This window comes from Planococcus citri, chromosome 1, assembly GCF_950023065.1.
Source record: "Planococcus citri chromosome 1, ihPlaCitr1.1, whole genome shotgun sequence".
NCBI classification, from domain to species: Eukaryota; Metazoa; Arthropoda; class Insecta; order Hemiptera; family Pseudococcidae; genus Planococcus; species Planococcus citri.
In genome coordinates this window covers 20619495-20644851 of record NC_088677.1, presented here as the reverse complement: position 1 = coordinate 20644851, position 25357 = coordinate 20619495, and the positions used below count along the sequence as shown (strand labels likewise).

Below are 25357 nucleotides of genomic sequence, written 5' to 3'. Positions count from 1 at the left end.
AGTTCCCTTCCCACATAGAGTTGTGGAACGAGTTTCAATGCTCGGGCGTTTTGAAGGAAGAAAATTGCGGCCAGCACATCCCCTGTTACACATATGTAAGTATGTAGTGCCCTAGTAAGTACCTATATGTATTCTACCTACATTTTAGGGCTACTGAAAAGAGGTAGGCAAATTTCCTTATCACACATTTATTAATCTTAACTTCAGAAGTATAACATAATTTTTTATAAAACAAGTCAGAATAATTATTCGTCATCGAAAACCAAACGCCTTGGTTTTTTTTTGAAAATTCACGAATGACATTTTCTGGGGTTACATCAATTTCGCGACGAATATCTATTTAGGGAGGCTACTCCGTTTTTGTAATCATGCTTTCTCCTATTGTGTTGCGTAAATACGTTATCAATCTTTTTAGGGTGCTGAATGATCTCTCATTGGTGGCATTTGAAACAGGTAAATTGGCTAAATTCTTGAAAAGATAACGAACATTTGGAAATGACGTATGCCCTTTATGACACTGACTCGGAGGGAGCTCGTTGCGTGGGTACTTTATTCATGGTTTTCTTTTCATTTTTTTTGCTCCTGGGGGGGGGGTGATTATACCCCAAATCACCAGCCCCCCTGAATACGCCCTTGTTCACTACACGCGGGTGGGGGGCGGAAATTCCGCTCGAAAATTTTTTTTGGAGATACCCAACAATAATCCATCATAATTTTCCGAATCTGGAACAGGGCCATTTCGTCTATGTTACCTGGAAATACCCAATACCCTTTTTCCACCGAGACATACCTATACCCATAGAAAATACCCATAGAAAACTTTTTTGTGTCCGGCCCAATTTTTCATCTAGATCGGTGAGTATGTGTGTGATGCAAGCACCCAGTTTCGCACAAATAAATGTAAGTATCCCTAACAGTAGGTAAAATAGACTGTAGAGCACTATAATTATGTTATCGGGCATGTAGTCGTCTAGTACATCGTACATAATTCCAGGTAACCATCACGTCGTGTGTCATCGCTGGCACGTTAGTTAGGTACGCCTTACGCGAACGCCTCTTGTTCGCTTTATTTCGCATTCGTTTAGGTATTTTTCGGAGTAATTCACTATTCGTAGATTTTCCGCGAATTCGCCAACTGGCTATTTATCCTTCCATTATTCGCAGAATCGTCTTCGTCTCACACTGCTCCTGGCCACTCCACGCTGTACTTACTCGTATTTTATAGATTCAAGATTGATGAGCGATAGTTTATCTTACTCGTATCTGTATTCACTATGTTAGTATGTACATTGTAGATATTTAGATTACCTATAAACTCGTGTTTCGTTTGCATACGTAACAGTCTATAAGGTATTGCTCTCTTGCAACTCTCTAGAAATTCGTGCTAACATATTTCTGAATTACTCGTAGGTAGTATGTACCTATCATATCGCTTCAAAATTCAATTTCAAATGAAACTTTAAACTTTTATTCGCTCGAGAACAGATCAGATCAGTTTTAGCATCAACGTACAAGGTATTACTCCTTCATCTGATGGTCTTCATTCCATTCATGAACTTGACAGGACGGGAAGTGAAGTTCCGAAGTTCCTAACATGAAGTACGAAGTGCGGGGTAACATTATTTTTAAACGAACGTTGTATTTGGTATTATCCCACGCAGTATCATCCTATCGGAGCACCCCCTCTGCCCGCTGTGTTGTTCACGACTGCATTAATAGGTGATTAGGTGCTGGGTATTTGGCCTTATACGTAGGTAGGTATGTATCTGTTCTGAGAATTCGCCAATTACGCTCGATTCACGGTTTACAGTTTACGCGAAAATTATCGCTTTCCTTTTCCGAGAAAACGAATATCTGTGTTTTTTATTTCTACGTCACTCATTTTGATCGCATTTTTGTACTTATTTGCCATGTACAATGGTACAATTATTACATGTATCGTAGGTCCATATATGTATGTCTATGTACCTACCTGTTTTATCTATTTTTTGCACCTCGCGTCTGCTCCCATCGCGTGCCTGTGCCATATTGTCTAGTATTCTCTTTTCGACTAAGCTACGATGAATTAGATTAGTACATATATAGTGTTATTTCAGTAAATAAAATAAAATAAAAAGTTCATTTAAACGATTTTTAATTGAAAAAACCGCGATTATAAAATACTTACAAAAAAACTTCATGATTATCCTACGTACGAAATGGAAGACGTAAAGAAGAATATTGAGAGTAGATTTGCGTTCTGCTTTTGTTGTAATGACCTCTGTTTGATTACCTTTGAGTATTACTCGTATATAGGTACTCAAAGATGATCACTTGAAAATCGCTGGATTGAGGGAAAAAAGAAACGATCGCCATCTTCTTTTACTGGAACATTGTCTTTTTTAACCATCTTTTCCATGCTTGTTCACGGTGGAAATCGCAGATATATGTAGGACAATTGAAGGTATTTTGTATGGCATTAACTTCAGGGAGACAATAATCGATCATGAAATAGTCAAGAGCCCAGTTGGGGTTCCACTCCTTCAAAATATTCAATGCCTCCGCAATACATTCCGCGTTTTCATGTTGAATTATGAACATAGCGACGACCATGTAATTAACATTAATTTTAACAACTACAAAAAATAACGGCAATGCGTATTTAGTCGCTTTGTACAAAAACCCATTGATAGAACATTGATGTTCTATGTAATATCCTGTAATTTGGTTGTCGTTTTCTTTGACATCAAATACTTAGAACATCTTTAAAAGAAGATAAAAACTCCAATACAATTTATTTCAAAAGTTTTAAGCAATTACGAGTAAAAGGAGGGAAAATGATTAAAAACTGAAAAAAATATCAAGTTAAAGTTATCATTAGAGAATGTTTGAGGTATTTTGTGCATGTGTGGAGGTGGCAACAAGGCAAAAACACGAATTTGTTGAACGACCGCTGTCATTTTAAGGACACCCCTCTTCTCAACTCTAGAAGTGGTAACCTCTGGTAAGAAAGTACATAATTCCCTTTTTTCATTTTTTTCACTTTCAAAAAACTCTGCTGCAATGCAGGTGGGCCCCTCAATTTTCAAAAATTTTATAAAATTCAAATTCATTGTAAAATTTTTTAAATTTCAAGTTCTGTTATCTCTAAAAAGTCTTGTTTGAGAGAAATAAACTCTTATGAAGATTTTAGCCCCCTCCATTGAGAACCAAGCTGACCCCTGAAAATGGCTGAAATTTAATGTAAAATACAAATTTCAGCTATTCTAGGGGACCGACTTGGTTTTCCAGGGATGGGGTTAATATCTTTATTAGAGTTCATTTTAATCAAAAGAGACTTTTTGAAAGTGTTGGAATTTGACATTTTTGAATCTTAAAAATTTTGCTTTGACGTTGAATTTTTTCAAATTTTTGAAAATTAAGAGGCTCATCACAGGCTGAGTTTTTCAAAAATGGGGAAAAATTGGGGAATTACTTTCTCACCAGAGGATACTACTTTGAGAGGGTGGCCGATTGGAAGCGCATATTCATAAACCCCACCCTGTTATACTGCAAATCTTGAACGAACGTTCATTTAAATCCTTTTTCATGCAACCTTAGTTGCAAAGTAGCGTATGTCCAAAAACCCAAATTTTACAGGGTAGCATAATAAACTTCAAAGATACATATAAAAAATGAACAAGTGAGGATGTCAATGGATTTTTTAGATTACCTGAAATATTACCAAAACAGGTTTAGAAAAAAGAATAATAATTTTGAAAGGTGTGTCCTTTTTTTCTTAGGTTAATTACAAATCAGATGGACATACTACATTTGCACACCAAAAAACATAAATTTTGGACATACCACAATTTACAAAAACTTATGTTTTTTCAAGTAAATGTGTAATAAAACACCCATTGGACATACACTTTATTGGATTAAAACAAATTAAAACTGTAAAAAACACACTGAATTACAAAAAACTGTCTTTAACATTAATAAAACATAATAGAATAACTTGTAATCTATATTTCCCAATCCTGTTCGAGAGTTTCTTCTTCAACTTCATTCTCAGATGAATATACCTATTTGAGGTCTACAGCTTCTTTAGCAGGCAAATTAATGTAAAATTCTTTGTAATCCGGACATATCACACAATCTTTAATTAAAGATAATAAATCTCGCTTCTTTTTAGTTGAAATTGCAGGCTGAAACAGATGTAGGTAACTTGAAAAGTTGCAGTTTACCAATCTCATTAAGATCGATCGTTTTCGCGTTTCTAAGCCTTTGTTTATACGCTTTTTCATTGAATTTGAACTGAAGAACGCTTTCTTCTTCTTTATACGAGTGTACACTATACAGTATAGGTATACTTAGTTGACATAGTTGACATACATACTCCGAATTTTTGTTTACTTGGATGCACTTCAGTTTAAGCCACTGAACTTCATGCCAATTTTGTCATGTTGTAAAACTGAGTATATAATGTAGCAAAATCATCGTAAATAGTAAAATTATAAACATTAAGTTTACTTTTATAATATGCCGAACTTTCATTTGTAAATGACAGCAAAATTGTTGCTCCAAGACGAAAGGCTACTTACTACCTTCTTGGTTTCATTATTAATTAGCATTATTGAACTGGCGATTCTTCATCAATTTTGCAGCCTTTTCTCTATCACAAAAAATAAAAATTATGGACATACACTACTTTGCAACTAAGGCAACATTGTTGTCATTTATAGTTGTACTTTTTTTTAGGATATAATCACTTATCTAAGTGGAATACTTACAAGAGGCCAGTTTACAGGCTAAACAGTTGAAATTGTTGACTTCCATGTGATGATTCCATAGAACCTCAAACCCAGCTAAAACATGGAGAAAATTCTCAATCGTTGAGGTGCTCCACCTCGGATAGGTGGTTTTCCTCACTGGTTTCGTTGGTTTTGTATTCTTTGCCATTTTAATTATATAATCAAACCAAATGAAAAATTCACAGCTCTAAAAAATTCAACAAGCAGTTATTCGCAAAAATGCTATCAATATATTTCATCTTCTCATTTTTTATCATCAACCAATCAGAACAGAATATGTGGTCATGTGACGAGAAAGTGGCCTGGGCAGAAGACAGAAAAACTTGGCATGAAAAAGTTTCTGGCTTGTGATTCTTCTGTCCAGGACAGTGAGAAAGTTTTCTTTCTTGCCTGTCCATAAATGAAGCCAGTTGTGAGACAGTTTCTGTCCAGCCACTAAACTGGCCTCGTGTGGACAAGGCTTAAGATTCAACAAAATGGTAAAAAAAATTGAATGCTAGAAAAAAACATCAAAAACCAAGAACTTAATTTTTTTTCTTTGCTACAAAAGGCAAAATTAAGTTTAACAAGTTTGAAACATAGAATAAGATTCAGTGAATGGTATAAAGAAATAAAGAATTGAACATTACAAACATAACATCAAATAAGATTCAACAAACCATAAAAAAAAAATTAAACGCCAGAAAGAAACAGTGAAAACTACTAACTTCATTTTTTTCTTGACTGGGAAAGCAAAATTAAGATTAACAAGTCTGAAACATAGAATAAGATTCAATGAACAGTATAAAGAAATGAAGAATTGTTATTAAACATTACAAACATAACACATCAAATACATAACATTCAACATTAGTAGTCAGGTAAGTGCGGGTATTAATGCCACCACTTTGAAGATTGCTTACAAGTCCTTACCAATACCGCCTCTGACAAAAATGTGTTGAGGAACTTGGTGCAAAAGCAACTTCTGGTATTGCAGAAGGAGTAAATGGACAGATACCAGTGGCAACAAAAACAGTGGCCATATTTTCTCGAGTAGCACTTTGTTTCCATGCATTAACCCTACACCACATGATTTCAGTTGGGGGGGGGGTAATTTTTTGGGTTGTTCTATTGTTCAGTATCACTGGAAAAATAAGGGGGAAAATCCCATCAACCACACACCTAAGTTATGATGTGAATAAAGGAGTGGTCATATGTGACCATTTATGTAGAAAACTTCGAAAAATTTAGCGGTCATTTATGACCACTCCTCCGAAAATTACCCTAAAAATTGAGAAATTCTTTATCAAAACACTAAATAGATACTTTTATTTTTTTAAATTGATAAAAAAACACAAAGGAACAAAAATTCAAAATTTTTTTAAATTGATAAAAAAAACACAAAGGAACAAAAATTTAAAATAAGTAAACAAAAGTTAGAAAATCGTTAAAAGATCATACACAATGAAACGATAAAAAACAATTTCGATTTCGCGTAAAACATAGATAAACATTGCATTTTGAACACTGCACATTTGACTTATTTTTACAAGATTTCATTTGGCACATTCGGCGATCATTTACATAAATGTGCCAATGCGCAACACTGTCCATTCACTGATCAGCTGTGGGCAGTGGAGTGGTTTTATTATTCGCGAATTTGGCAAGATATTCAAGATCTTCAGCGAGTTGTTTGGTATTAGTTGGACGACTGGTTCTCTTTTTGATGCCAGTGGCACATAACGATCACACTAAATCCTCCCTGAATTGCCAAATTGTAATTTTTGACATTTCAGTGTCTTTCAAACGTTTAGCAATAATCCACAAATTAACAATTGTAACGTCATCTAGATGAAAAAAAAATTTCAAGTACCATTTTTTCGATCTCTGAATTATCTTATGGCGGCCAATAAAGGAATCAATCAAATCCACCCCACCCATATGCTTGTTATACTCGCGAACTATAGCTGGATAAGGCACATCTTCTTTTTTTCCCCTTTTTTATTGTATCGTTGAACTGTAGCAATAGGAGCACTGCCGATATAAGTTTACCTGTAGATTGACAGCTGTACAGGTTTGTTTCAAAAACAATGTGATCCATAAGTTCTTTAGAAAAGAAATACGTAAAAATTTGCAATGGGGTTTGTAACCTCGCAATATCTTCAGGTGGCTCTGCTGATTGACCACTAAAACTCGTTGTCTCCTCATTTTGTGCATAGGTATCTTTTCGCCAATTCATTTCTACCTTCTTTGCTGCCACCTTTGGTAATTTTGGTTGTGTTTCTAGATTATTTTCTTTGGAAATCGGCAGCCTTTTTCGAGTTAGTTCAAGGGGGGGTGTAGTTACAGTGTGTACTTGAGTAGCGGTTCGAGCAAGAGGTGAAATTTGTGGTGTTTTTGGCGAAATTTGTGTCATTTTTGGCGGTGGAGTTTCTGATGATATTTGAGCATTACGTTGAGCACACACTGGCAAAATACCAGGCTCAGGCACTGGTGAAACCGGTTGGAATAAAGCTTACTCTGGTAGAACCAGTAGAAGGTCAACAACTTGGTCAAAAATCAGCTCCAATTCTTCCATTCTATCGTCGTCAAAATTGTAATCTATACCATAATACCGCAGGTACTCATCATCTGCATGGTAGATTGCAAATGATAAAATTTAAAAATTTGTTAGCACAAAGAGAAACACTTGTAACACTTTCACTTTTTTTTCATCACTTACTTACCTTCACCTTCATTATCACTAGAATCACAATTTTCGTCTTCACTACCAGATGCGATCCCTAACGCATTGATTACTTTGTCGACATCCCCGTCATTGTCGTCAAACAGTTGTTGTACTTAACTGTTTATCTGAAAGTATTTGGCTATGGCTACCCATTTTCATCATCCCGGGCCTGGTCTAAAGGATGATAAACAGGTTTATCTAAGGGTTGAAGCTCATGCATCGTATTACTTGGCAGGCAGTAAATAGTGATGCCATGTTTTTCTGCTTCTTCAGCTATGTGAATGACAGACCAAAAGTGATTCATTACACAATTAATTTTATATTACCTAACGCAAATAATACATAAATCAAATTTCCTAATAGGACAACAACAAATTCTGATTTCTGACTGTCTTTAGTTCTTTACCTTTTGTACAGTTGAGCATGAGGACATACAATTGACTGCTCTGTGGCCAGGTTTTTCACACTCCGCAGCTAGTTTTCTTTTGTCTTTCTTTTCCTCATCATCAAACTTTTTGCACTTCACACGCTCCTTGGAAAATTCTAAGGATGGGCCAACTTCAAGTGCTTTACTATCTATACCATTCTTGTTGACCACTGAATACCTGCAATAAAAGGAACGCTCACTCATGTTGCAGACACAATAGGGCTAAACAGTTTCAGCAAAACTGACTGCAACCTGGTTTAAATAGCTGCATTGGAGATGTGGTCACCAAAATTGATAATTTTTTGGTGTAAAGACTCGAAACGACTCACATTATCTTGCATACTTTAACTGTTATCATATTTTAAAGTACATGGAATCTGCTTGCAACTTGTCTAAATCTTCTTCTTTAGGACCATACATAGATTTGAGCTATTCCAACATTGTTGAGCTTGTTTGACAATGGATAATAGGTATGGTCGACAGTTTTATCAGATAACGAGTCAATGACGAGTGTCTGTAACTTTGGCTCAATATCATCAGACAATTTTCTCTTGTTCTGACCAGATGTTATTCGTCTTTCTGCGATTTTAATTTGAAATCTCCACTCTGGATAGTTTGATGTACCCTGCAGCTTCAGCATGATATGCTTATTTGAGTTCAGGTTGGATTCCATAGTTCAAGTTTAAAATTAACAGTCACCGCGTGTTTCACTAGTTCAAAGTTCTAAAACAAAAAACGAGTTCAAAGATCAACATTTAACGAATTCGCGCATTTGGCTGTTAGGGCTAGACCCATAACATGTTATTTCAATAAAATAAAAAGTTCATTTTTTAAACAATTTTTAATTTGAAAAAACTATACCTAATTTATAAAATACTTATTAAAAAAAACTACATCATGATGTAAGAAGTGTTAGATTGAGGAAAAAAAAGAAACGCAGTGTTACCCGTGTCAAAAAATTAAACGAAGTGTTGCCAAAATTGAATTGATCCTTTACTTAGTTGATAGTACGTGTTGGAAAATGAGCAGCTATTTTTTTCCCCAAATAGCATCGTTTTTCATGACTGTGCTGTCAAATAAACTTTTGTGCTCCTTGTACAGCGAATTAAAAAGGGTACATCTTCTTTTTTCAATTTGTTGCTGTGTTGCTTCTGTGAAGCTATATCATCACTCATCACAATCACACATTGAAATTGTATACTGTAACTAGACAATACATTAGTACATTTTATACTTACTTACCTACCAGCATTATCATTTGTCTCAGAATCTGCAGAATCTAATGTATTAAATTGTAATTCTGGAGAAAGTGGAGGAGCAGCACAATGTGGCAATGCTGGTTCCAAATCTGTATCTGGTAGAGCAGAATAGTTTGTAAGCATTTTTTGTTTCCTGAGAAGGGGGTTTAATCTCCTGAACCAACTAATTAAATCCGACAATCTCTTCAGGATTGAATAGAAGAATTTGGCCAGCTTTAAGAAATAAGTTAATCAGAGATGCAATGATATAACTTTTACTTGTTGAGTAATAGAATAGGGATAATTTTTTATGTGTGTTGGTGTATTGCATATAATATACCTAGCTTACGGTAGTACATAGAACTTCTTATGTAGGTAATAAGACCTGAGAAGAATTATAGTAACCGAATTTTTCTAATTTTTATCAGGTTCAAGGAAGGCAAACCATATCCGTGGAAAGAAGAAACCTCAAACTTTATTATCGACGCGAAAAGCAATAACCAAAGTATCAAAGTACAAAGCTTATCCAGAGAAGATGGTGGAATATATTCCTGCGTTATCATTTCAGCTGATTCTCAACGCGTCACTCACCAAATCTCGTTGAAGGTTTTTGGTTAGTACCTCTACGTACCCCTTACAATAAATTAACTGATCAGTACTCGGTAAATCGAATAATGATGATTGATTAGTACAGTTACTGCCAATAATGGTCTCATCTTGTCAAAAGATTAGACGCTTAGCTTCGACAATTTGTGCCCTATTGTTTGAAATTCCAAAACCTAACTAAGTTATTGATTTTAAACCTAATTGAACTCATCAAAAGCATTTTACGCAATTTCATTCCTATTTTTTAGCCAATTATTTTGCTTCATTTCGAACAAGTTTTTCGTAGCAGTTTTTTGTCCTTTTGAACGATTAAAACGATCGAGTGATATTTTGATAATGATTTACCAAGGCTACGTGGAAGCTACCGATACCTTCCTAGTTTTAGGTGACTTTCCTTCGTGATAGGTAGTAGGTACCTACATTTCAACAAGACCTTTGGCCTGTTTCCGATTTCATTTTTTATGAGTAAATTGAGTGCCTTATGCAGGTGGGTATTACATAGTACCCACGTTGAACGAATATATACAAGTGCAATGTACTACCTAGCTCACCTACTGTACATGCACATATTTTAGTTAGGTACCTGTGTGAATATCGAAGCCCACCTGCCATTACTCAACGTCCAAGTCCAGATTAAGCGATTCATCCGCTTAGGTTAGATAAAAAGAGCGTGATGCTGCGTCACATCAAGCCATACCACATCGTGATGCCATGCCATATTTCTAGGTGTAGGCATTCCCTGTCAGTTGAAGATGATTGATGACGATGCTGCACGCTGCGGTCTCCGCTCACGCAGCCTGTATTCACAAAACTTATCTGTATTGTACTCGTATTCTTTTGGGTAGATATTTAAATACCAATTCTAAAGCTACACAGTCATCGTTCAAAAGTCAAAAATCTCAAACTGTCGAACGTTTTGTCGTTTTCCCTAATCAAAGTTTAATTGCGATTGCGAAGAAGTATAAGCGAAAGCCTAAGGCGTGGTATTGGTAAAGTATTTGATGTACCGCTTATAGTCGTTTACTGGCTCAGTGAAGTAATTAGCTATCACGGTCTGCCACTAGGTACGAGTACCTCAAACTATTCAACTACGAGACCTACTGTCGTGAACGATTGCGTTGCTTTCATCTCTTTGGTTTTTATTTTCTTTCATTGAATAGAATAAAATATTGACGTAAATGTGATTTTTGTTTTCAAACATTATTATGCATGTACCTGCGTAGGTACTATTTGGTCTATCTACAATTTTCATTGGGCATTCGTTTTTTACATAATATGTATGAAATACCTAATTAACATCCCCCGACTCCTATATACTTTGAATTTGGTGCAATCTATAAATTTGTTCACGAGATATTGAATGGTCTCCAGCATAAGAAAAGTCCATTGAAAATTCTTTGTGATTTGTCCAAGTCTTTTGACAGGGTTGACCACAAAATTCTGCTAGAAAAATTGGAGGGATGTGGTGTTAGAGGAGTACTATCAGATTGGGTCAAAAGCTACTTGTCTGATGGAGTCCAAATTAGGGTGGTCCTTATTTTTGATGTTGAAATTTTCCTCCCTCCCTAACCCCCTTCCCCCCTCCGTGATGACTTCTGGTGAGAAAATGATTTCTAATTTTTTATTTTTTTCATTTTCGAAAAACTTTCTAAAAAGTCTCTTTTGAGTGAAATAAACTCTCATGACGATTTTAGCCCCCCCTCCCCTCCATTGAAAACCAAGCAGACCCCCTAAAATAGCTAAAATTTAATGAAAAATACAAATTTCAGCTATTCTAAGGATGGGGTTAATATCCTCATGAGAGTTCATTTTACTCAAAATAAGACTTTTTCGAAGTGTTGAAACTTGAAATTTTTGAATTTTGAGAATTTTGCATTGAATTTGAATTTAAAAATTGGGACGCCCAGCGCAGTCTGAGTTTTTCAAAAATGGACAAAATAAGAAATAGGGAATTATTTCCTCACCAGAGGTAGAGATGTGCACTTTTCAGAAAAGTAATTTTAGTGAAATGAAAAGTGAAAAGTTCATTGAAAAGTGTGAAAAGTTGTGAAAAGTAAATCGCGTGAGTCTTATTTTAAAGCTCTCTGTAAAAGCTTCACATTGATTTTTTGCCTATCTAAAACACACAAAAAAACAAAATCATATTTTTTCACCTACTTGATCGAAAAGTGGTAGTTTTTAGCCTGTCTAGAGCCTCTAACATTTTTGGGTTTTTCTGTTTTGAAAAAAATGTTGTAAAAAATATCTATCAAAATGCAATTCAGTGTCTATATATGGGTGCTTAATTGCGAAGGTGGAGGAGTGGAGAGAGTGAAACTTGATATTTGACTTCATCAATGAGGTCACTGTTCTCTGATGGGTAAATTGATTGGCCACTCACTTTTTTTAGTGAAAACTGAAAAGTGAAATGAAAAGTAGGAACTTTTCTTTTCAACTTTTCATTGAAAGAAAAGTACTTTTCACTTTTCAGACTGCACATCTCTAACCAGCGGCCACTATTTTGAGGGTTGGGAGTAGAAGAAATCGCGATTTTCTTGTTCATTTACATATTTAAGGACCACCTTGTCCGAATTGTGAAAAACGATTAATCGCCTTATTTTGGATACAGTCTCAAGTCTCACAGAATTTTCTGATTATACAACAGCTCTTCTAGACATATTAACGAGGGTGGCAAATACAGAAGCGACAAAGTGTCATTTCTTTAAATCAATAATTATCAAAAAGTCTTTTTTTTTGTTAAAATTTTCAAAACCTTGTTTTTTAATTAAAATTTTTGCTGTTTTGCTACTAAAAAGCGGCTCTCTTTTGTTTTCGAAAAATAACTGAAATGTTTCTCTTTTTTGACTAAAATTGTCAAAAGTATCACTATTTTGCGAATAGTGCCCAAGAACTAAGAAGTCACGCGTTTTGTTAAATTCTCAAGTGTGGCCTTGTGCCAAAATTGTCAAAAATTTTTGCTTTTTAGAAAAATGCTTAAAATTTTTCGTTTGCAAAAAGCTTTAAAAAAATTTTACTTTTTTCCAAAAATCGTCTCAATGTCTCGCTTTTTTGACCAAAAATTGTCAAACATTTTCGCTTTCTCAAAAATTGTGGAAAATTTACGATTTTTAGAATAATGGCAGAAGATTGCCCTTTTTTGCAGAAAATTCCAAACAGGCCCCATTTTTTCCCAAATTTCTCCAAAATTCTCGCTTGTTCGACAGAAATTGGGAACAAATATAATTTTTTTCCAATAATTTACCAGGAAGTCCTGCTTTTAGGTTAAATAGTCAAATTCTTGCTTTTTGCCAGAAAATTCATAAAAATTCTCGCTTTTTTGAAAACATTGCTGAAAAAAAGTGTACTTTTTTCAAAAAATTACCCAAAAGTCTCTGTTTTTTACCTAAACAAAAAAGTTTGCAAAATCTACAATATGTATCACTGAAAAAAATATCGGGTACCCAGTACGTGTAAAAAACGGTAGTGAATACCAGGAATCCGGGAAAATCGGGATATAACGCCATATCCGATAACTATTACCTTCTTGTCTGGTAACTGGGCAATTTCTGATGGAATGTAACCATTGCTGTATACGATGACGTAGTCACACTTTATCATGTACTCATTACATTGAAATATCAGTAGAGTACTTCCAACCGGTAATGCATTCATTGCATGCTTCAGGTGTCTATTACATTACAACGGATACCTGAAGCATGTAATGAATGCATTACAGATGCAGCAATGGTTACATTCCATCAGAAATTGTCCAGTTACCAGATGAGATGGTAATAGTTATCGGATATGGCGTTATATCCCAATTTTCCCGGATTCCTGATATTCACTACCGTTTTTTATAGGTACTTAGTACCCGATTATTTTTTAAGTGAGGGAATGATATGTTTTTCTCAAAGTTTAATTTTGAAAAAAAAAATACAGAAATCCAAGCCAAGCTTGAGAAAAGCTTTCAAAAATTTGTATTTTGAGAAGTAAATTGTGATGAGCCATGTTTTTTTGACTTCACAATTTTATAATTTGAATTCTTGGTCGGTAGGTAATTAAAAAAATGAAAATTTCAATTTTTAAATGAAAGACAAGCAAACAAGCTCGAGCATAGCGAGGTACCACACTTTGAAAATTGACCACAACACTTGAAAAATACAAAGAAAATTGACCAAGACTCTTGAAGAATTCACAGAAAATTGACCAACACTCTTGAAAAATTCACAGAAAATTGACCTAAACACTTGAAACATTCGCGTTAAGTTGAAAATTGACCACAACACTCTTGAAAAATTCACAGTAAATTGACCAAGACACTTGAAAAATTCACTTTGCCGTACCACATTTTGAAAATTGTCTACAACACTTGAAAAATTCACACTACATTCTACATTTTGAAAATTGACCACAACACTTGAAAAGCTCATAGAAAATTGACCAATACATTTGAAAAATTCACAGAAAATTGACCAAGACACTTGAAAAATTTACATTATGATGAAAATCAACAAAAAATATACTCGAATATGCATTAAAAATCACTAATTTGATTGAAAATCAACGAAAACAGAGGAAAGTACTATGTATTTTCAATAAGTAACACCATATGTAATGTTGAAAACGTTAACTTTGCACCAAAGAGCACCCAAGATTAACTTGTAGACTATGTTGTTGGAAGCTGGAAATGCACATTATCTGGGACTCAGTACATTACGAAATGTACTGAGTCCCAGATAATGCATTTTGTACATTTTTTTAATGTACTAAGCCCTGTATCTAAAATGATAATGTACCCAATGCCTGACTAGCAATAGCACCCAGTATATTTTCCATTCTCATATGTAATGTTGACTGCATTAATGAGAAATCATGTATCTAATACATGCCATTTCTTTTAACCAACAACCACTGCAGTCATTTGCAGTAATGACTGCATGAATTTCTAAGGGGGGAATCTATACATTACCATCAAGTACTCACTACATGAAACAATGCACTTCTTCTGCAAGTAACTTGGACCATTACATGACAGCGCAATATACCGCATTGTACAGTACTCATTGCATTAATTCAGGTGATGAGTACATGATTTCAAAAATCATTTTTTTCAGATAATTGCAAAAAACATATCGGGTTCTTCCTCCAAGTATAATTAGGTACTAAAAAGTCTTGCGTTTTGCTAAAATTGTCAATATCTTGTTTTTTGACAACAATTTTCAAAAACTCCACCTTTTTCAAAAATTGACAAAAATATTCGCTTTTGTAAAAAAATGGCCAAAGATTGCCGTTTCTTGCAGAAAATTCCAAAAATTCTCATTTTTTTCCACAAATTGTTCAAAAGTTTCACTTTTTTCACAAAAATTACGAAAAATAATATTTTTTTGACAATACATTGTATCTACTTACTATTATTTCCAGTTTTTTGCTGAAATTGTCAAAAACTCTCGCTATTTTAGCTCAATTTGTTGAAAATTTCACAACTTTCAAAAGTGTAACTTTTTTCAAAAATTAAAAAAAAATTTCACTGTTTCATCATAAATTGGGTTAAAAAGCCTTCCTTCGCCAAAAACTTCTCAAAGTTTGTATAAAATTCCAAAAAGTCTCGCATAACTCAGACATTGTAGCGGGTCACTTTTAATGTAACTCTGTAACTTTTTTCACAAAATGTCACTTTTGGTTACTTTTCTTCCAAATAAGTCACTTTTTTGATTTTTTTTTTTAATGAGACAAATCATTTTTTATCCAAATTATTATTTTTTTGCTCATTTCCAAAGGATTTTATGCGAATTTTTTTCACTAAACAATTTATAAATTTTAAAAACACAAAGTACTTTTCAACGAAACACCAATTTTCGAAAGCTTTTGCCCTCGCTTCGCTCGGGCTTGTTTTCTTTACTTTTTCGAAATCAAAATGGAAATTTTTTTTTAAATCAAGCTTTAAATCCAAAAAATCAACTCCTCACAAATAACATTGTTTTTATGCCTCTCAAGATATAAATTTTCAAGAGATTTCGCCCTCGCTTTGGCCTTTTCTGTGTTCATTTTCAAAATCAACTTCCTTCAAAAAAACATCATTCAAATTATAAAATTTCAAAAGTAAAAAAATTTCGATTTTTTGTCCTCCTCATTCGCTGGAATAAAAAAATTGGTCACTTTTTTCACTGCTGAAAGTCACTAAAGTTACTTTTTCTAAAAAAAAAAAGAGGCATTGTAATGTCTGGCACAACTTCAAAAATTGGGGGAAAATGTTTTTTTGGCACATATAGTTACTTTTTATTAGATGGGCTGATTTTTGCATCAGTTTTCAAAGTCTTGCTTTTTGACTTGAATTTTCATTGAGTGTATTTTACAAACATTCCAATAATTCCCGAAAAATCACGTTTGTGTGGTTTTTTCTTTTTTTTCCCTTACTTATCCATTACCTGTCAAAAATTCTCGCACTTTGAAAATTGACAACATTTTTTGAGTTTCATTAAAATGGCTATAAATTGTGATTTTTTTCGTAAAAAACCGAAAAATCTAAATTTTTTCTAAAAATTGTCAAAAGTTTTGCTTTTTTGTCAGAAATTCCAAAAGGCTCTTCGTTTTACTACAATTGTTGAAGTTTCGCTTTTGGCCTAAAATTGTTTCTCTCGACTAGCTAAATATTTCTACTCGTTGCTATTAAAAATTTGATCGATATCTCATGTTTTTTTCCCTTATTTTTTGCGTTTATGTAGATAGCGGATACTCTGGAATGCCAATGCATACGTTTATCGAACCTCGCAATTTGGCCGTTCATACTGGTTCTGGCCTCCGATTGTACTGCGAAGCTTTCGTTGGTAAGTATCATTCTCCTGTTTGGATAAAATACCTACGTTAATTGCTGAGTAATGACAAAAATAGTAGCTATTCTCTGTCAGCATTTTCATGTCTATGAGCTTACACCTATCTATCTACTTTAGAGAATAGACGATTTTATTTTTCATCAATAATCACGATGCGTTATGTCCTGTATTAGGAAAAATTGATTTACCCGATGCCCAGAACAAGATTAATTGGTTCAAAGTAGGAGTGAATGACACGTTCTCATCTATGTCGAATAATTCTCAATGGCAGCTCGATAAAATCGTGAAGTAAGTTGTCGAGTATTTATCAAAACGAAATACTGAATGAGAGAGGAGAGGCTTGAAATACCTAAGAATTTCAAATAAAAAAAACTAACGGTGGTTTACGTATTACACTTACCTATATTATTTACTTTGCACTTTGCAGAGACGATGGCCTAACTTTGGGATTGTATTTGGTTACTGACAACGTGAAAGATACTGATTTGGGCGAGTATGTGTGCTCAGTTAGTAATGCTGCCGATCAAATTACTCAAGTACGCACCAAACTTATTGACACTGGTGAGTAGTCATTCAATTTCAAATACCTTTGTGATTGCTAATTTATAATACGAGTACATTATGGTGCTGTAAGTACTTAACGGTCACCCGTCCATCAATTATCTTCTATTCTTTTTTTTTTTTTGCAGACTCAGGCAGATTAGTTGTGTATTTGGCGATTTGCGTATCATTCGTGGTATTGGGCGCTGTTATTTATTTATTTTGTCGCAAATATGTCTACGATATTCGAGCGTGTATGCGACAGTACACGACTTTTGAGAAATACGGTAAGTACGACTTTAGCGTGCAACTATATATTTTTCGCATGTGATATGTTGAGAATTAATGCAATAAAATGTACGTGTGCGTATGGGCACTTATCCAGACGTCCTGTAGAGTACCTATCGATTAGTCTCGAGTGCGCCTAAGAACTCTGTACTTACATAAGAATGCGCCCAGTCATCGTACGTCGTACCTCTATCAAAAAGGTGAGATTAGATTACTCAATATCTTTCTCAAAATAAGTAACTACGCCTACATACGGCTTTCAAGAACAACTGGTTCGTGCGGTCAATGGTCTAAAATTTGTGCACATTCTACAGGACTTCTGGAGCTTGCTTATTTATATTTTCTGTATGAGGTTTAACATAAGTACAGGGTACATCTGAGTTATAGGTTGACCTACTCTAACTCTACTATACAGTATATCAATTGATATGATTTTTTGATTTTTATTTTAATCGGGTTCTTTTTTTCTTTTTTTTTTGCAGACGACAACAAAGATTACGATGTTTTTATTTTATACGAAATGCAAGAAGTACAGTTCGTGAGCGATGTTTTGATACCTGCTCTAAATAATGTGCACGACTACGCGTTGAGTTCGCAACTTTTGCGAAATGATGTCGGTGAGTTCCTACTTTGATAATAATTAAAATAATAACTACTATATGTATAGTAACTATATTGGTGGTTTAGATTCTAAGAACTCGAGCATTTTTAAAAAAATATTTTTCACTGCATTTAGCTATAGATATGGAATGCCGAACGAGGATCGCAGCGAGCAGATGTCTTCTACTGGTGCTACCCAGTCCGCGTCACAACCAAGATAGAGAACAATTTTCTCAGAACTTGCTTACAGCTTCCAATTTGCATAACAAAGTGATTTGTCTAATTGTGCAGGTACGAAATTGGGTGTTTTTAAATTCCTCAAAAATCCAAACTTATATGAAAATTATGATGTATTATTGTTGGGTATGGGTACCTCCAAAAAAAATTTTCGAGCGGAATTTCCGACCCTCGACCCCCCCCCCATCCCTCCTCGAACAGTGAAGCCACAACGTGTTTTTTATAAAAATTCTGTATCCATGAGTAGTGGGGAGAAAATTCTGGTATCACGCGGAATGTGTAAGGAAAGCCTGGGCCTTTCAACACGATTTTTTTTTCAAAAAATTTTATCATAGTGGTGGGGGTAAAATTAACAAAAGAAAACTTTGAACCGCCACAGCTCTGGATTGAAGGATTGGGCACTAAAACTATTTTCGCCGAAATATGTCTTTTTATAAGTAAGGTACTTTCTTCCGAAGTTCCTACCAATCCATAAAATTAAAATTTTGTCTGCAAAAGGCTCATATTTGCAAAAATCCTAAAAAATACGCGTATCCTATAAAACGTTTTCGAAAGGATGTCAAAACGCTCATCTTGCCAAAAAAAAAACCTGCTATTGCCAAAATTATCACAAAAGTCTCGTTTTTGTCAATATTATTGAAAAATCTCAACTTTTGGTCGAAATAGTCAAAAAAGCACTGTTGTTGGCCAAAATTTCAAAAATTCCCATGTTTGCCAAAAATATTGAAAAATTCCAATTTTTTATAAAAATGGCCAAAAAACACATGTGTTTTTGACAAAATGTTCAAAAAATCTTATCGCCAGAATAATTGTCAAAAAAAAGTCTCATTTTTACCAAAATTATACAGAAGTTTCTTTTTTGAAAAAATTATACCTAAAAGAATCCCAACTTTTGTAAAAATTGTCAAAAAAAGTCTTTTTTCTTGCCAAAATTGTCAACAGGGTCATTCCACGTCAATCGGACCAAGAAGTGGTAGGTGGGTTCGCCGATTTTTTTGAAAGTTTTCCTGTGGAAAGACCTTCCAAAGGGATGACCAATGGCGCAAATCTCAGCTCTCTAGCCCATTTTTAACGGCAGCCAGGGGGTGTCAAAGTTTTCAGTGATCCTAAAATACCATCCATTTCAGCAGTGGATTACTCGATAACCGCGATACCTATCAAAATGGAACTTTTTCCGATAGTTAGGGGTTTTGAAAGGCTTTTTGGTGATATCATAAAAATCAGTGTTGCCACTTTTTTTCGTACAAAAAATCAGCTAAAAAAGTTTCAAAACGTAGTTTTCATATCGTTCCGACTCTCAAAAATTTTGAAAAAAATATATTATGGACAAGTGTTCATGCTGAACAACATATTAAAAAATTGGGATGGTAACTTGGCACAAAGTCGATTTAATAAAATTTAAAGTTTGCGAAAAAATGCGATTTTTGTATTTAAAACATGAAAACAAGTTTTGATAGGTGAAGTTGACCCATTTGACCCCTATTTTTACGTATCTGTTGAAAAAGTTGAAAAAACCCTTTCACTCGATGAAATGAACTCCTCACAAAAAAATCAAAATTCGAAATGATTCAAAAAATGAACGAATTTTTATTTTTTTGTTGTGAGTGTAATTTTTATCAACTTTTTCATGAAATACGTCAGAAAGAGGTCAAAATAAGACAACTGAATAAATTTAAACTTTTTTTGATGTTTTAAATTGAAAATTGAATTTTTTCGAATTTTGATTTTCTTGTGAGGAGTTTATTTCATCGAGTGAAAGGGTTTTTTCAACTTTTTCAACAGATACGTAAAAATAGGGGTCAAATGGGTCAACTTTACCTATCAAAACTTGTTTTCATGTTTTAAATAAAAAAATCGCATTTTTTCGCAAACTTTAAATTTTATTAAATCGACTTTGTGCCAAGTTACCATCCCAATTTTTTAATATGTTGTTCAGCATGAACACTTGTCCATAATATATTTTTTTCAGAATTTTTGAGAGTCGGAACGATATAAAAACTACGTTTTGAAACTTTTTCAGCTAATTTTTTGTACGAAAAAAAGTGGCAACACTGATTTTTATGATATCACCAAAAAGCCTTTCAAAACCCCTAACTATCGGAAAAAGTTCCATTTTGATAGGTATCGCGGTTATCGAGTAATCCGCTGCTGAAATGGATGGTATTTTAGGATCACTGAAAACTTTGACACCCCCTGGCTGCCGTTAAAAATGGGCTAGAGGGCTGCGATTTGCGCCATTGGTCATCCCTTTGGAAGGTCTTTCCACAGGAAAAATTTCAAGAAAATCGGCGAACCCACCTACCACTTCTTGGTCCGATTGACGTGGAATGACCCAACAAATACCTTTTTTTTTGTTTTTGACTTTATTAAAAAAGTTCGAATATTTTTTCCAAAAATTACCCAAAAAACTTTTTTAGGTATCAAAATTTCGAAAATTCCTGATTTTTCCAAAATTATCCTTAGAAGTCCTTGTTGTTTTTTTCCAGAATTGTCTGCTAATTTCTGTTTTTGCCTGAATTGTTAAAAAAAACTCGTTTATGTCAAAATGATGAAAATTTCCCAACTTTTGTAAAAATTGTCAAAAAAAGCCCCGTTTTTTGCCAAAATTATCAAATAATACCTTTTTTTGTTTTTGACTTTATCAAAAAAATCCGAATATTTTGTGCAAAAATGACCAAAAAACTTTTTTAGTTGCCAAAATTTTGAAAATTCCTGATTTTGCCAAAATTATCCTTGGACGTCCTTGTTATGTTTTTTGCCAGAATTATCTGCAAAGTACTGTTTTTGCCTAAATTTTTTTAAAAAATTCTCTTTTATGTCAAAATTATGAAAATTTCCCAACTTTTGTAAAAATTGTCAAAAAAGTCCTGTTTTTTGCCAAAATTGTCAAAAAATACTTACCTTTTTTTTTGTTTTTGACTTTATCAAAAAAGTCCGAATATTTTGTGTAGAAATGACCAAAAAACTTTGTTAGTTGCCAAAATTTTGAAAATTCCTGATTTTGCCAAAATTATCCCTTAAAAGTCCTTGTCATGTTTTTTGCCAGAATTGTGTGCAAAGTTCTGTTTTTGCCTAAATTGTGAAAAAACCCCATTTGGGTCAATAAAATTGTGAAAATTTCTGAACTTTTGTAAAAATATTACATATAAGAAATTTCAAACTTTTGTAAAAATTGCCAAAAAAAACTCTTGCTTTTTGCCAAAATATTCAAAAAATCCTGTTGCCAAAATTAGCAAAAAAATTCTTGCTTTTGCCGAAATTATGCTAAAAAGTCCTTTTTTTTGCCAAATCATTGTCATAATTGATAATTTAGTCATTTCGTAATTATCAAAAAAAAATTATTTTTTTTCAAAAAAAATAAATTGCTGTAAAAAAAACTTATGTTTTTTGACCAAAATTTTCAAATCTCCTGCTTTTTGTCAAAATTGTCAGCAAGTTCTACTTTTTTGACAAAATTCTGTTTTTGCCTAAATTGTCAAAAAAAATCTCGTTTATGTCAAAATTGTAAAGAAGGTCCTTTTTTTGTAAAAATTATAAAAAATTCCAAATTTTTGTAAAAATTGTCAAAAAAAACTCCTGCTTTTTTCCAATATGTTCAAACAATCCTGTTGCCAAAATTATCCTACAAAGTCCTGTTTTTTGCCAAATCATTGTCAATTTTTTTTCGTAGTTATTAAAAAAAAAACCTTTTTTGGTCAAAATGAATAAATTATTGTAAAAAATTTAATTTGCTGCTTTTAGCCAAAATTTCAAAACTCCTGCTTTTTGTCAAAATTGTCAACAAATTCTACTTTTTTGACGAAATATTGTTGGCAATGAAGACCATTTTTTGACAAGTTATCCAAGGAATTCTGTTTTATGTCGAATTGGTCAAAAAAATCTTGTTTTTAGCCAAAATACTCTGAAAGTACAGCTTTTGCAAAAATTGTCAAAAAGTCCTAACATTTGTCAGAATTTGTCTAAAAAATCTATTTTTTTTTTAAAATCAATCTTTGTAATTTTGTACATTTTTTCCTCTCGATTTCCTGTTTTATCATTTTTTCTAGTTCTCTTTAAAAATAGAAAAATTCTGACTTGAAAAAAATGTGCTATTATACTTGTAAATAAAAAATGATACCTATGTTTATCACAACTATAGATAAAATATACAACGTACATTTTTCTTAAAGAATAAGTATTTAGTATGGGTAAAAGACCTTCAAAAATGCTAAAAAATTAATTTTTCAAACGATTTGTCCCTCTTGATGGGTTAATTTTGGTCGACATTTTTTATGATTATTAATTTCCATTGAAAAATATAAATTGTATAATTTATCATTCGGCAGTTTTTGGAATCACTTTTTTTCATTCACTTTCATGAGATGTTGAGCTGATTTTTTATAATCGCGTAAATTACATCTCGATTTTGGGACAATAATGTGATGATCTAGAACGAATTTTAGATGATTTGTTAGTACATTTTTGGGATTTTTTTCAAAGTTTTTGAATTGTGATAAGGTTTGTAGGGCACGTGTTTATGGTACTTTTTGCATTTGAGAAAGATTTTGTTAAAGTTTTTGAAAATTGAAATTAATTGAAATAGAATCTGTACTTTCTGCAGTTACTGATTTTGAGTTGGGCTTTTGAACCAATTTTTGGGTAATTTGCCCATTCTTGGTAACTTTTTGTAGGTTTGACTTGCGATATTTTAATTTTGAAGGATTTTTTTTCACCGAGCAGTGTGGAAACTTGTTAAAATTGAAAAGAATGTGAGAATTGTAACTGAATTGCTCTGATCTCGATTAGAATTTTTTTGGAATTTTTTTATTCGCAGAACTCATGATTACAATGGCAAAAAACATGTTTTTTGGCTATTCTGCCCAAAGGTTTAATTCCGCTTGAATGTTTTTTTTTTTTTTTTTTTTTTTTGGAGATACTCAACAATAATCTATCATAATTTTCCAACTCAATGTCTCTGGGAACAGGACCATTTCACCTATCTTACATGGGAATACCCTTTGTAAATTTTATGCGATGTGTTAAAGTTGTTTTCATTTCTTGCTTTTTCAAACTGTTGTTCACCAACTTTGTATCGTAATTTACAGGAAAACGATACCGATGAAAAATTATACCAAGCGGAATTGACCAAATTCGCGAAACGACTGACTTTTGTACAAGTTTCGGCCAAAAAAGAAGACTGGAGCAGACTGTGGCATTTCTTAAGGCTGCATTTGTCTACGAATAAGAAAATTTTCAGTACCATTAATTCTAAACGTTACTCTACCGTAAATGATAAAAACGCAGCGAGCGTATACATGCTGTGAAATTTTGTACTCCTCTGTAGTGTTGTATACTTACTGAGTTACTTATACTTACCTTAATATGTATCTTATTTTTATTTACTTATTCGTCCTTACAATGTTACTTGTGATGCATTTATTATAATATGTATTCGATTGGTCATAGTGAGTCTGGTACAAAACTTTTGTAGTCTCCTTTGTACCTACATACCTAGACTTATTACCTGTGTTGTATATGTTTGTTATACCTACATGTAAGTACAAAGGCTGTTATTTTAGCCAGTCTATTGTATATTATTTTTTATTTGTGTGAGTATTTTAAAAAGCATACTTAAATATTTCACATTGAGACTGATTTTTTTTTCTTCTATATGTGTACTTACGTAAGTAATTACCTATTATTTTAAAATTATTCTTTCTACGCGATTAAAATTGTGATATTTTTTGTTCTGTTCATGTGCCTACATTAAAATTTGTCAATACTACTTTCTAATGTTGTATTTTGTGGTATTATTTACCTATTAGGATTGATTGTTCCGGTTTAAAAATTTCATCACAAGTTGAAATATCTTTCTAACAACGAGTAAAACATTATGGAATTTTAAGAGTTGCAAAAATCTGTGGCGAGTTTATTTTCTTCGGGGTATTTTTCATCAACTGTTAAGCTCTGATAATCTTTCAATAATCTAAATGCTCGGAAAAATGTGTTGCATTTACCAGATTAAGACATCTGGTATAAACATTTTGCTTATCGTACCTATAAAGTGTTGAATTTTTACGCGAGTAAATTATCATATCGTAATTAGGTACGCAAACGATGCAACGTGACGATATAGCTGTTCAAACGTCGTCGCTACAAAAATATTGTTTTTTCTCGTAAGTTAATTAGTCATTTTTTCATTCGTACAATCTATCAGTTGGTGATTTTACTGCTGGCTATTGCTTGTGTGTTCCAAAGTTCCGGTTCGAAAGTTGAAACGTTTCGCTCGTATTATTTATTCTAGCTATAAGTTATGCAAGTTACAATGAACATCTTAAATACCTATTTGTTCGCGTTTATTAGCGTAATATTTCAAACGAATTTTATTTGCGAAGCTTTTGTTTTGGACACAAATTTAGGAAGTAAGTACCTACTAAATTCCATTTGAAAAATGTTCTTTTTTAGACGCTAATTTCGCTCATTTTAAATACAGAATTCATTCACAATTCGACGAATAATGTCGCGAACGAAGAAACCGAAACGTATCGTAAATTGAGCAAAGATGCGATCGTTTCGGCTTTCAATGGTTTTGTACAAATCGTCGACGATCCTATGCTGATCAAACGATCAACCATGAACTACAACATACCAGATATCGTAAGGTACGAGTAAGCCTACGATTTAATGAACGAAACTCTTTCATATTTTGGAATCGAATCACCGATGAAATTATTGTTATTTGCAGAACCGAAGGATTTATCGAAACACTGAGCGTATCGAATTTGAAAAACGCCACCTTGAATCACGTTTTTACTTCGAATGACGATTCGTACGTCGAACTGGGCATAACATTTCCTTCTTTATCCATCGCAGGATTATACAATATGACTTTACATTTCGATCGTCACTCCTTCAGCGTCTACGGCAATGGCAGCTTCGCCGTTCAGTTGAACGATTTTAAAGTTCGTCTCAACGTCACGTTGGAGAAAACCAATCAAGGATACACCGTACCTAGTAAAATAGCTTGGAATCAAACCTTAGGCAGCGTCAATGTTAAAATAGATAATCTCATGGAGGACTCGGAAGCCAGCAACGTGATCAGCGAAAATTTATCAGTCGTGATACCAGCCTTACACGAGTCGTACAAACCT

At 33.4% G+C, this 25357-nt stretch overlaps 1 protein-coding gene across 1 annotated transcript in view; it reads left to right on the top strand.

Moving 5' to 3' along the window:
* The window catches only part of LOC135849793 (X-linked interleukin-1 receptor accessory protein-like 2), a 35479-nt gene extending 11488 nt beyond the window's left edge, over positions 1-23991 (top strand). The window contains exons 2-9 of the mRNA XM_065370381.1: positions 9576-9760; positions 16455-16556; positions 16736-16850; positions 16990-17123; positions 17252-17389; positions 17873-18007; positions 18127-18281; positions 23312-23991. Coding sequence (XP_065226453.1) covers positions 9576-9760; positions 16455-16556; positions 16736-16850; positions 16990-17123; positions 17252-17389; positions 17873-18007; positions 18127-18281; positions 23312-23530 — 1183 coding nt within the window. The 3' untranslated portion in view covers positions 23531-23991. The remainder of the gene's footprint in view (positions 1-9575; positions 9761-16454; positions 16557-16735; positions 16851-16989; positions 17124-17251; positions 17390-17872; positions 18008-18126; positions 18282-23311) is intronic.
* The last annotated feature ends 1366 nt before the right edge of the window (positions 23992-25357 follow it).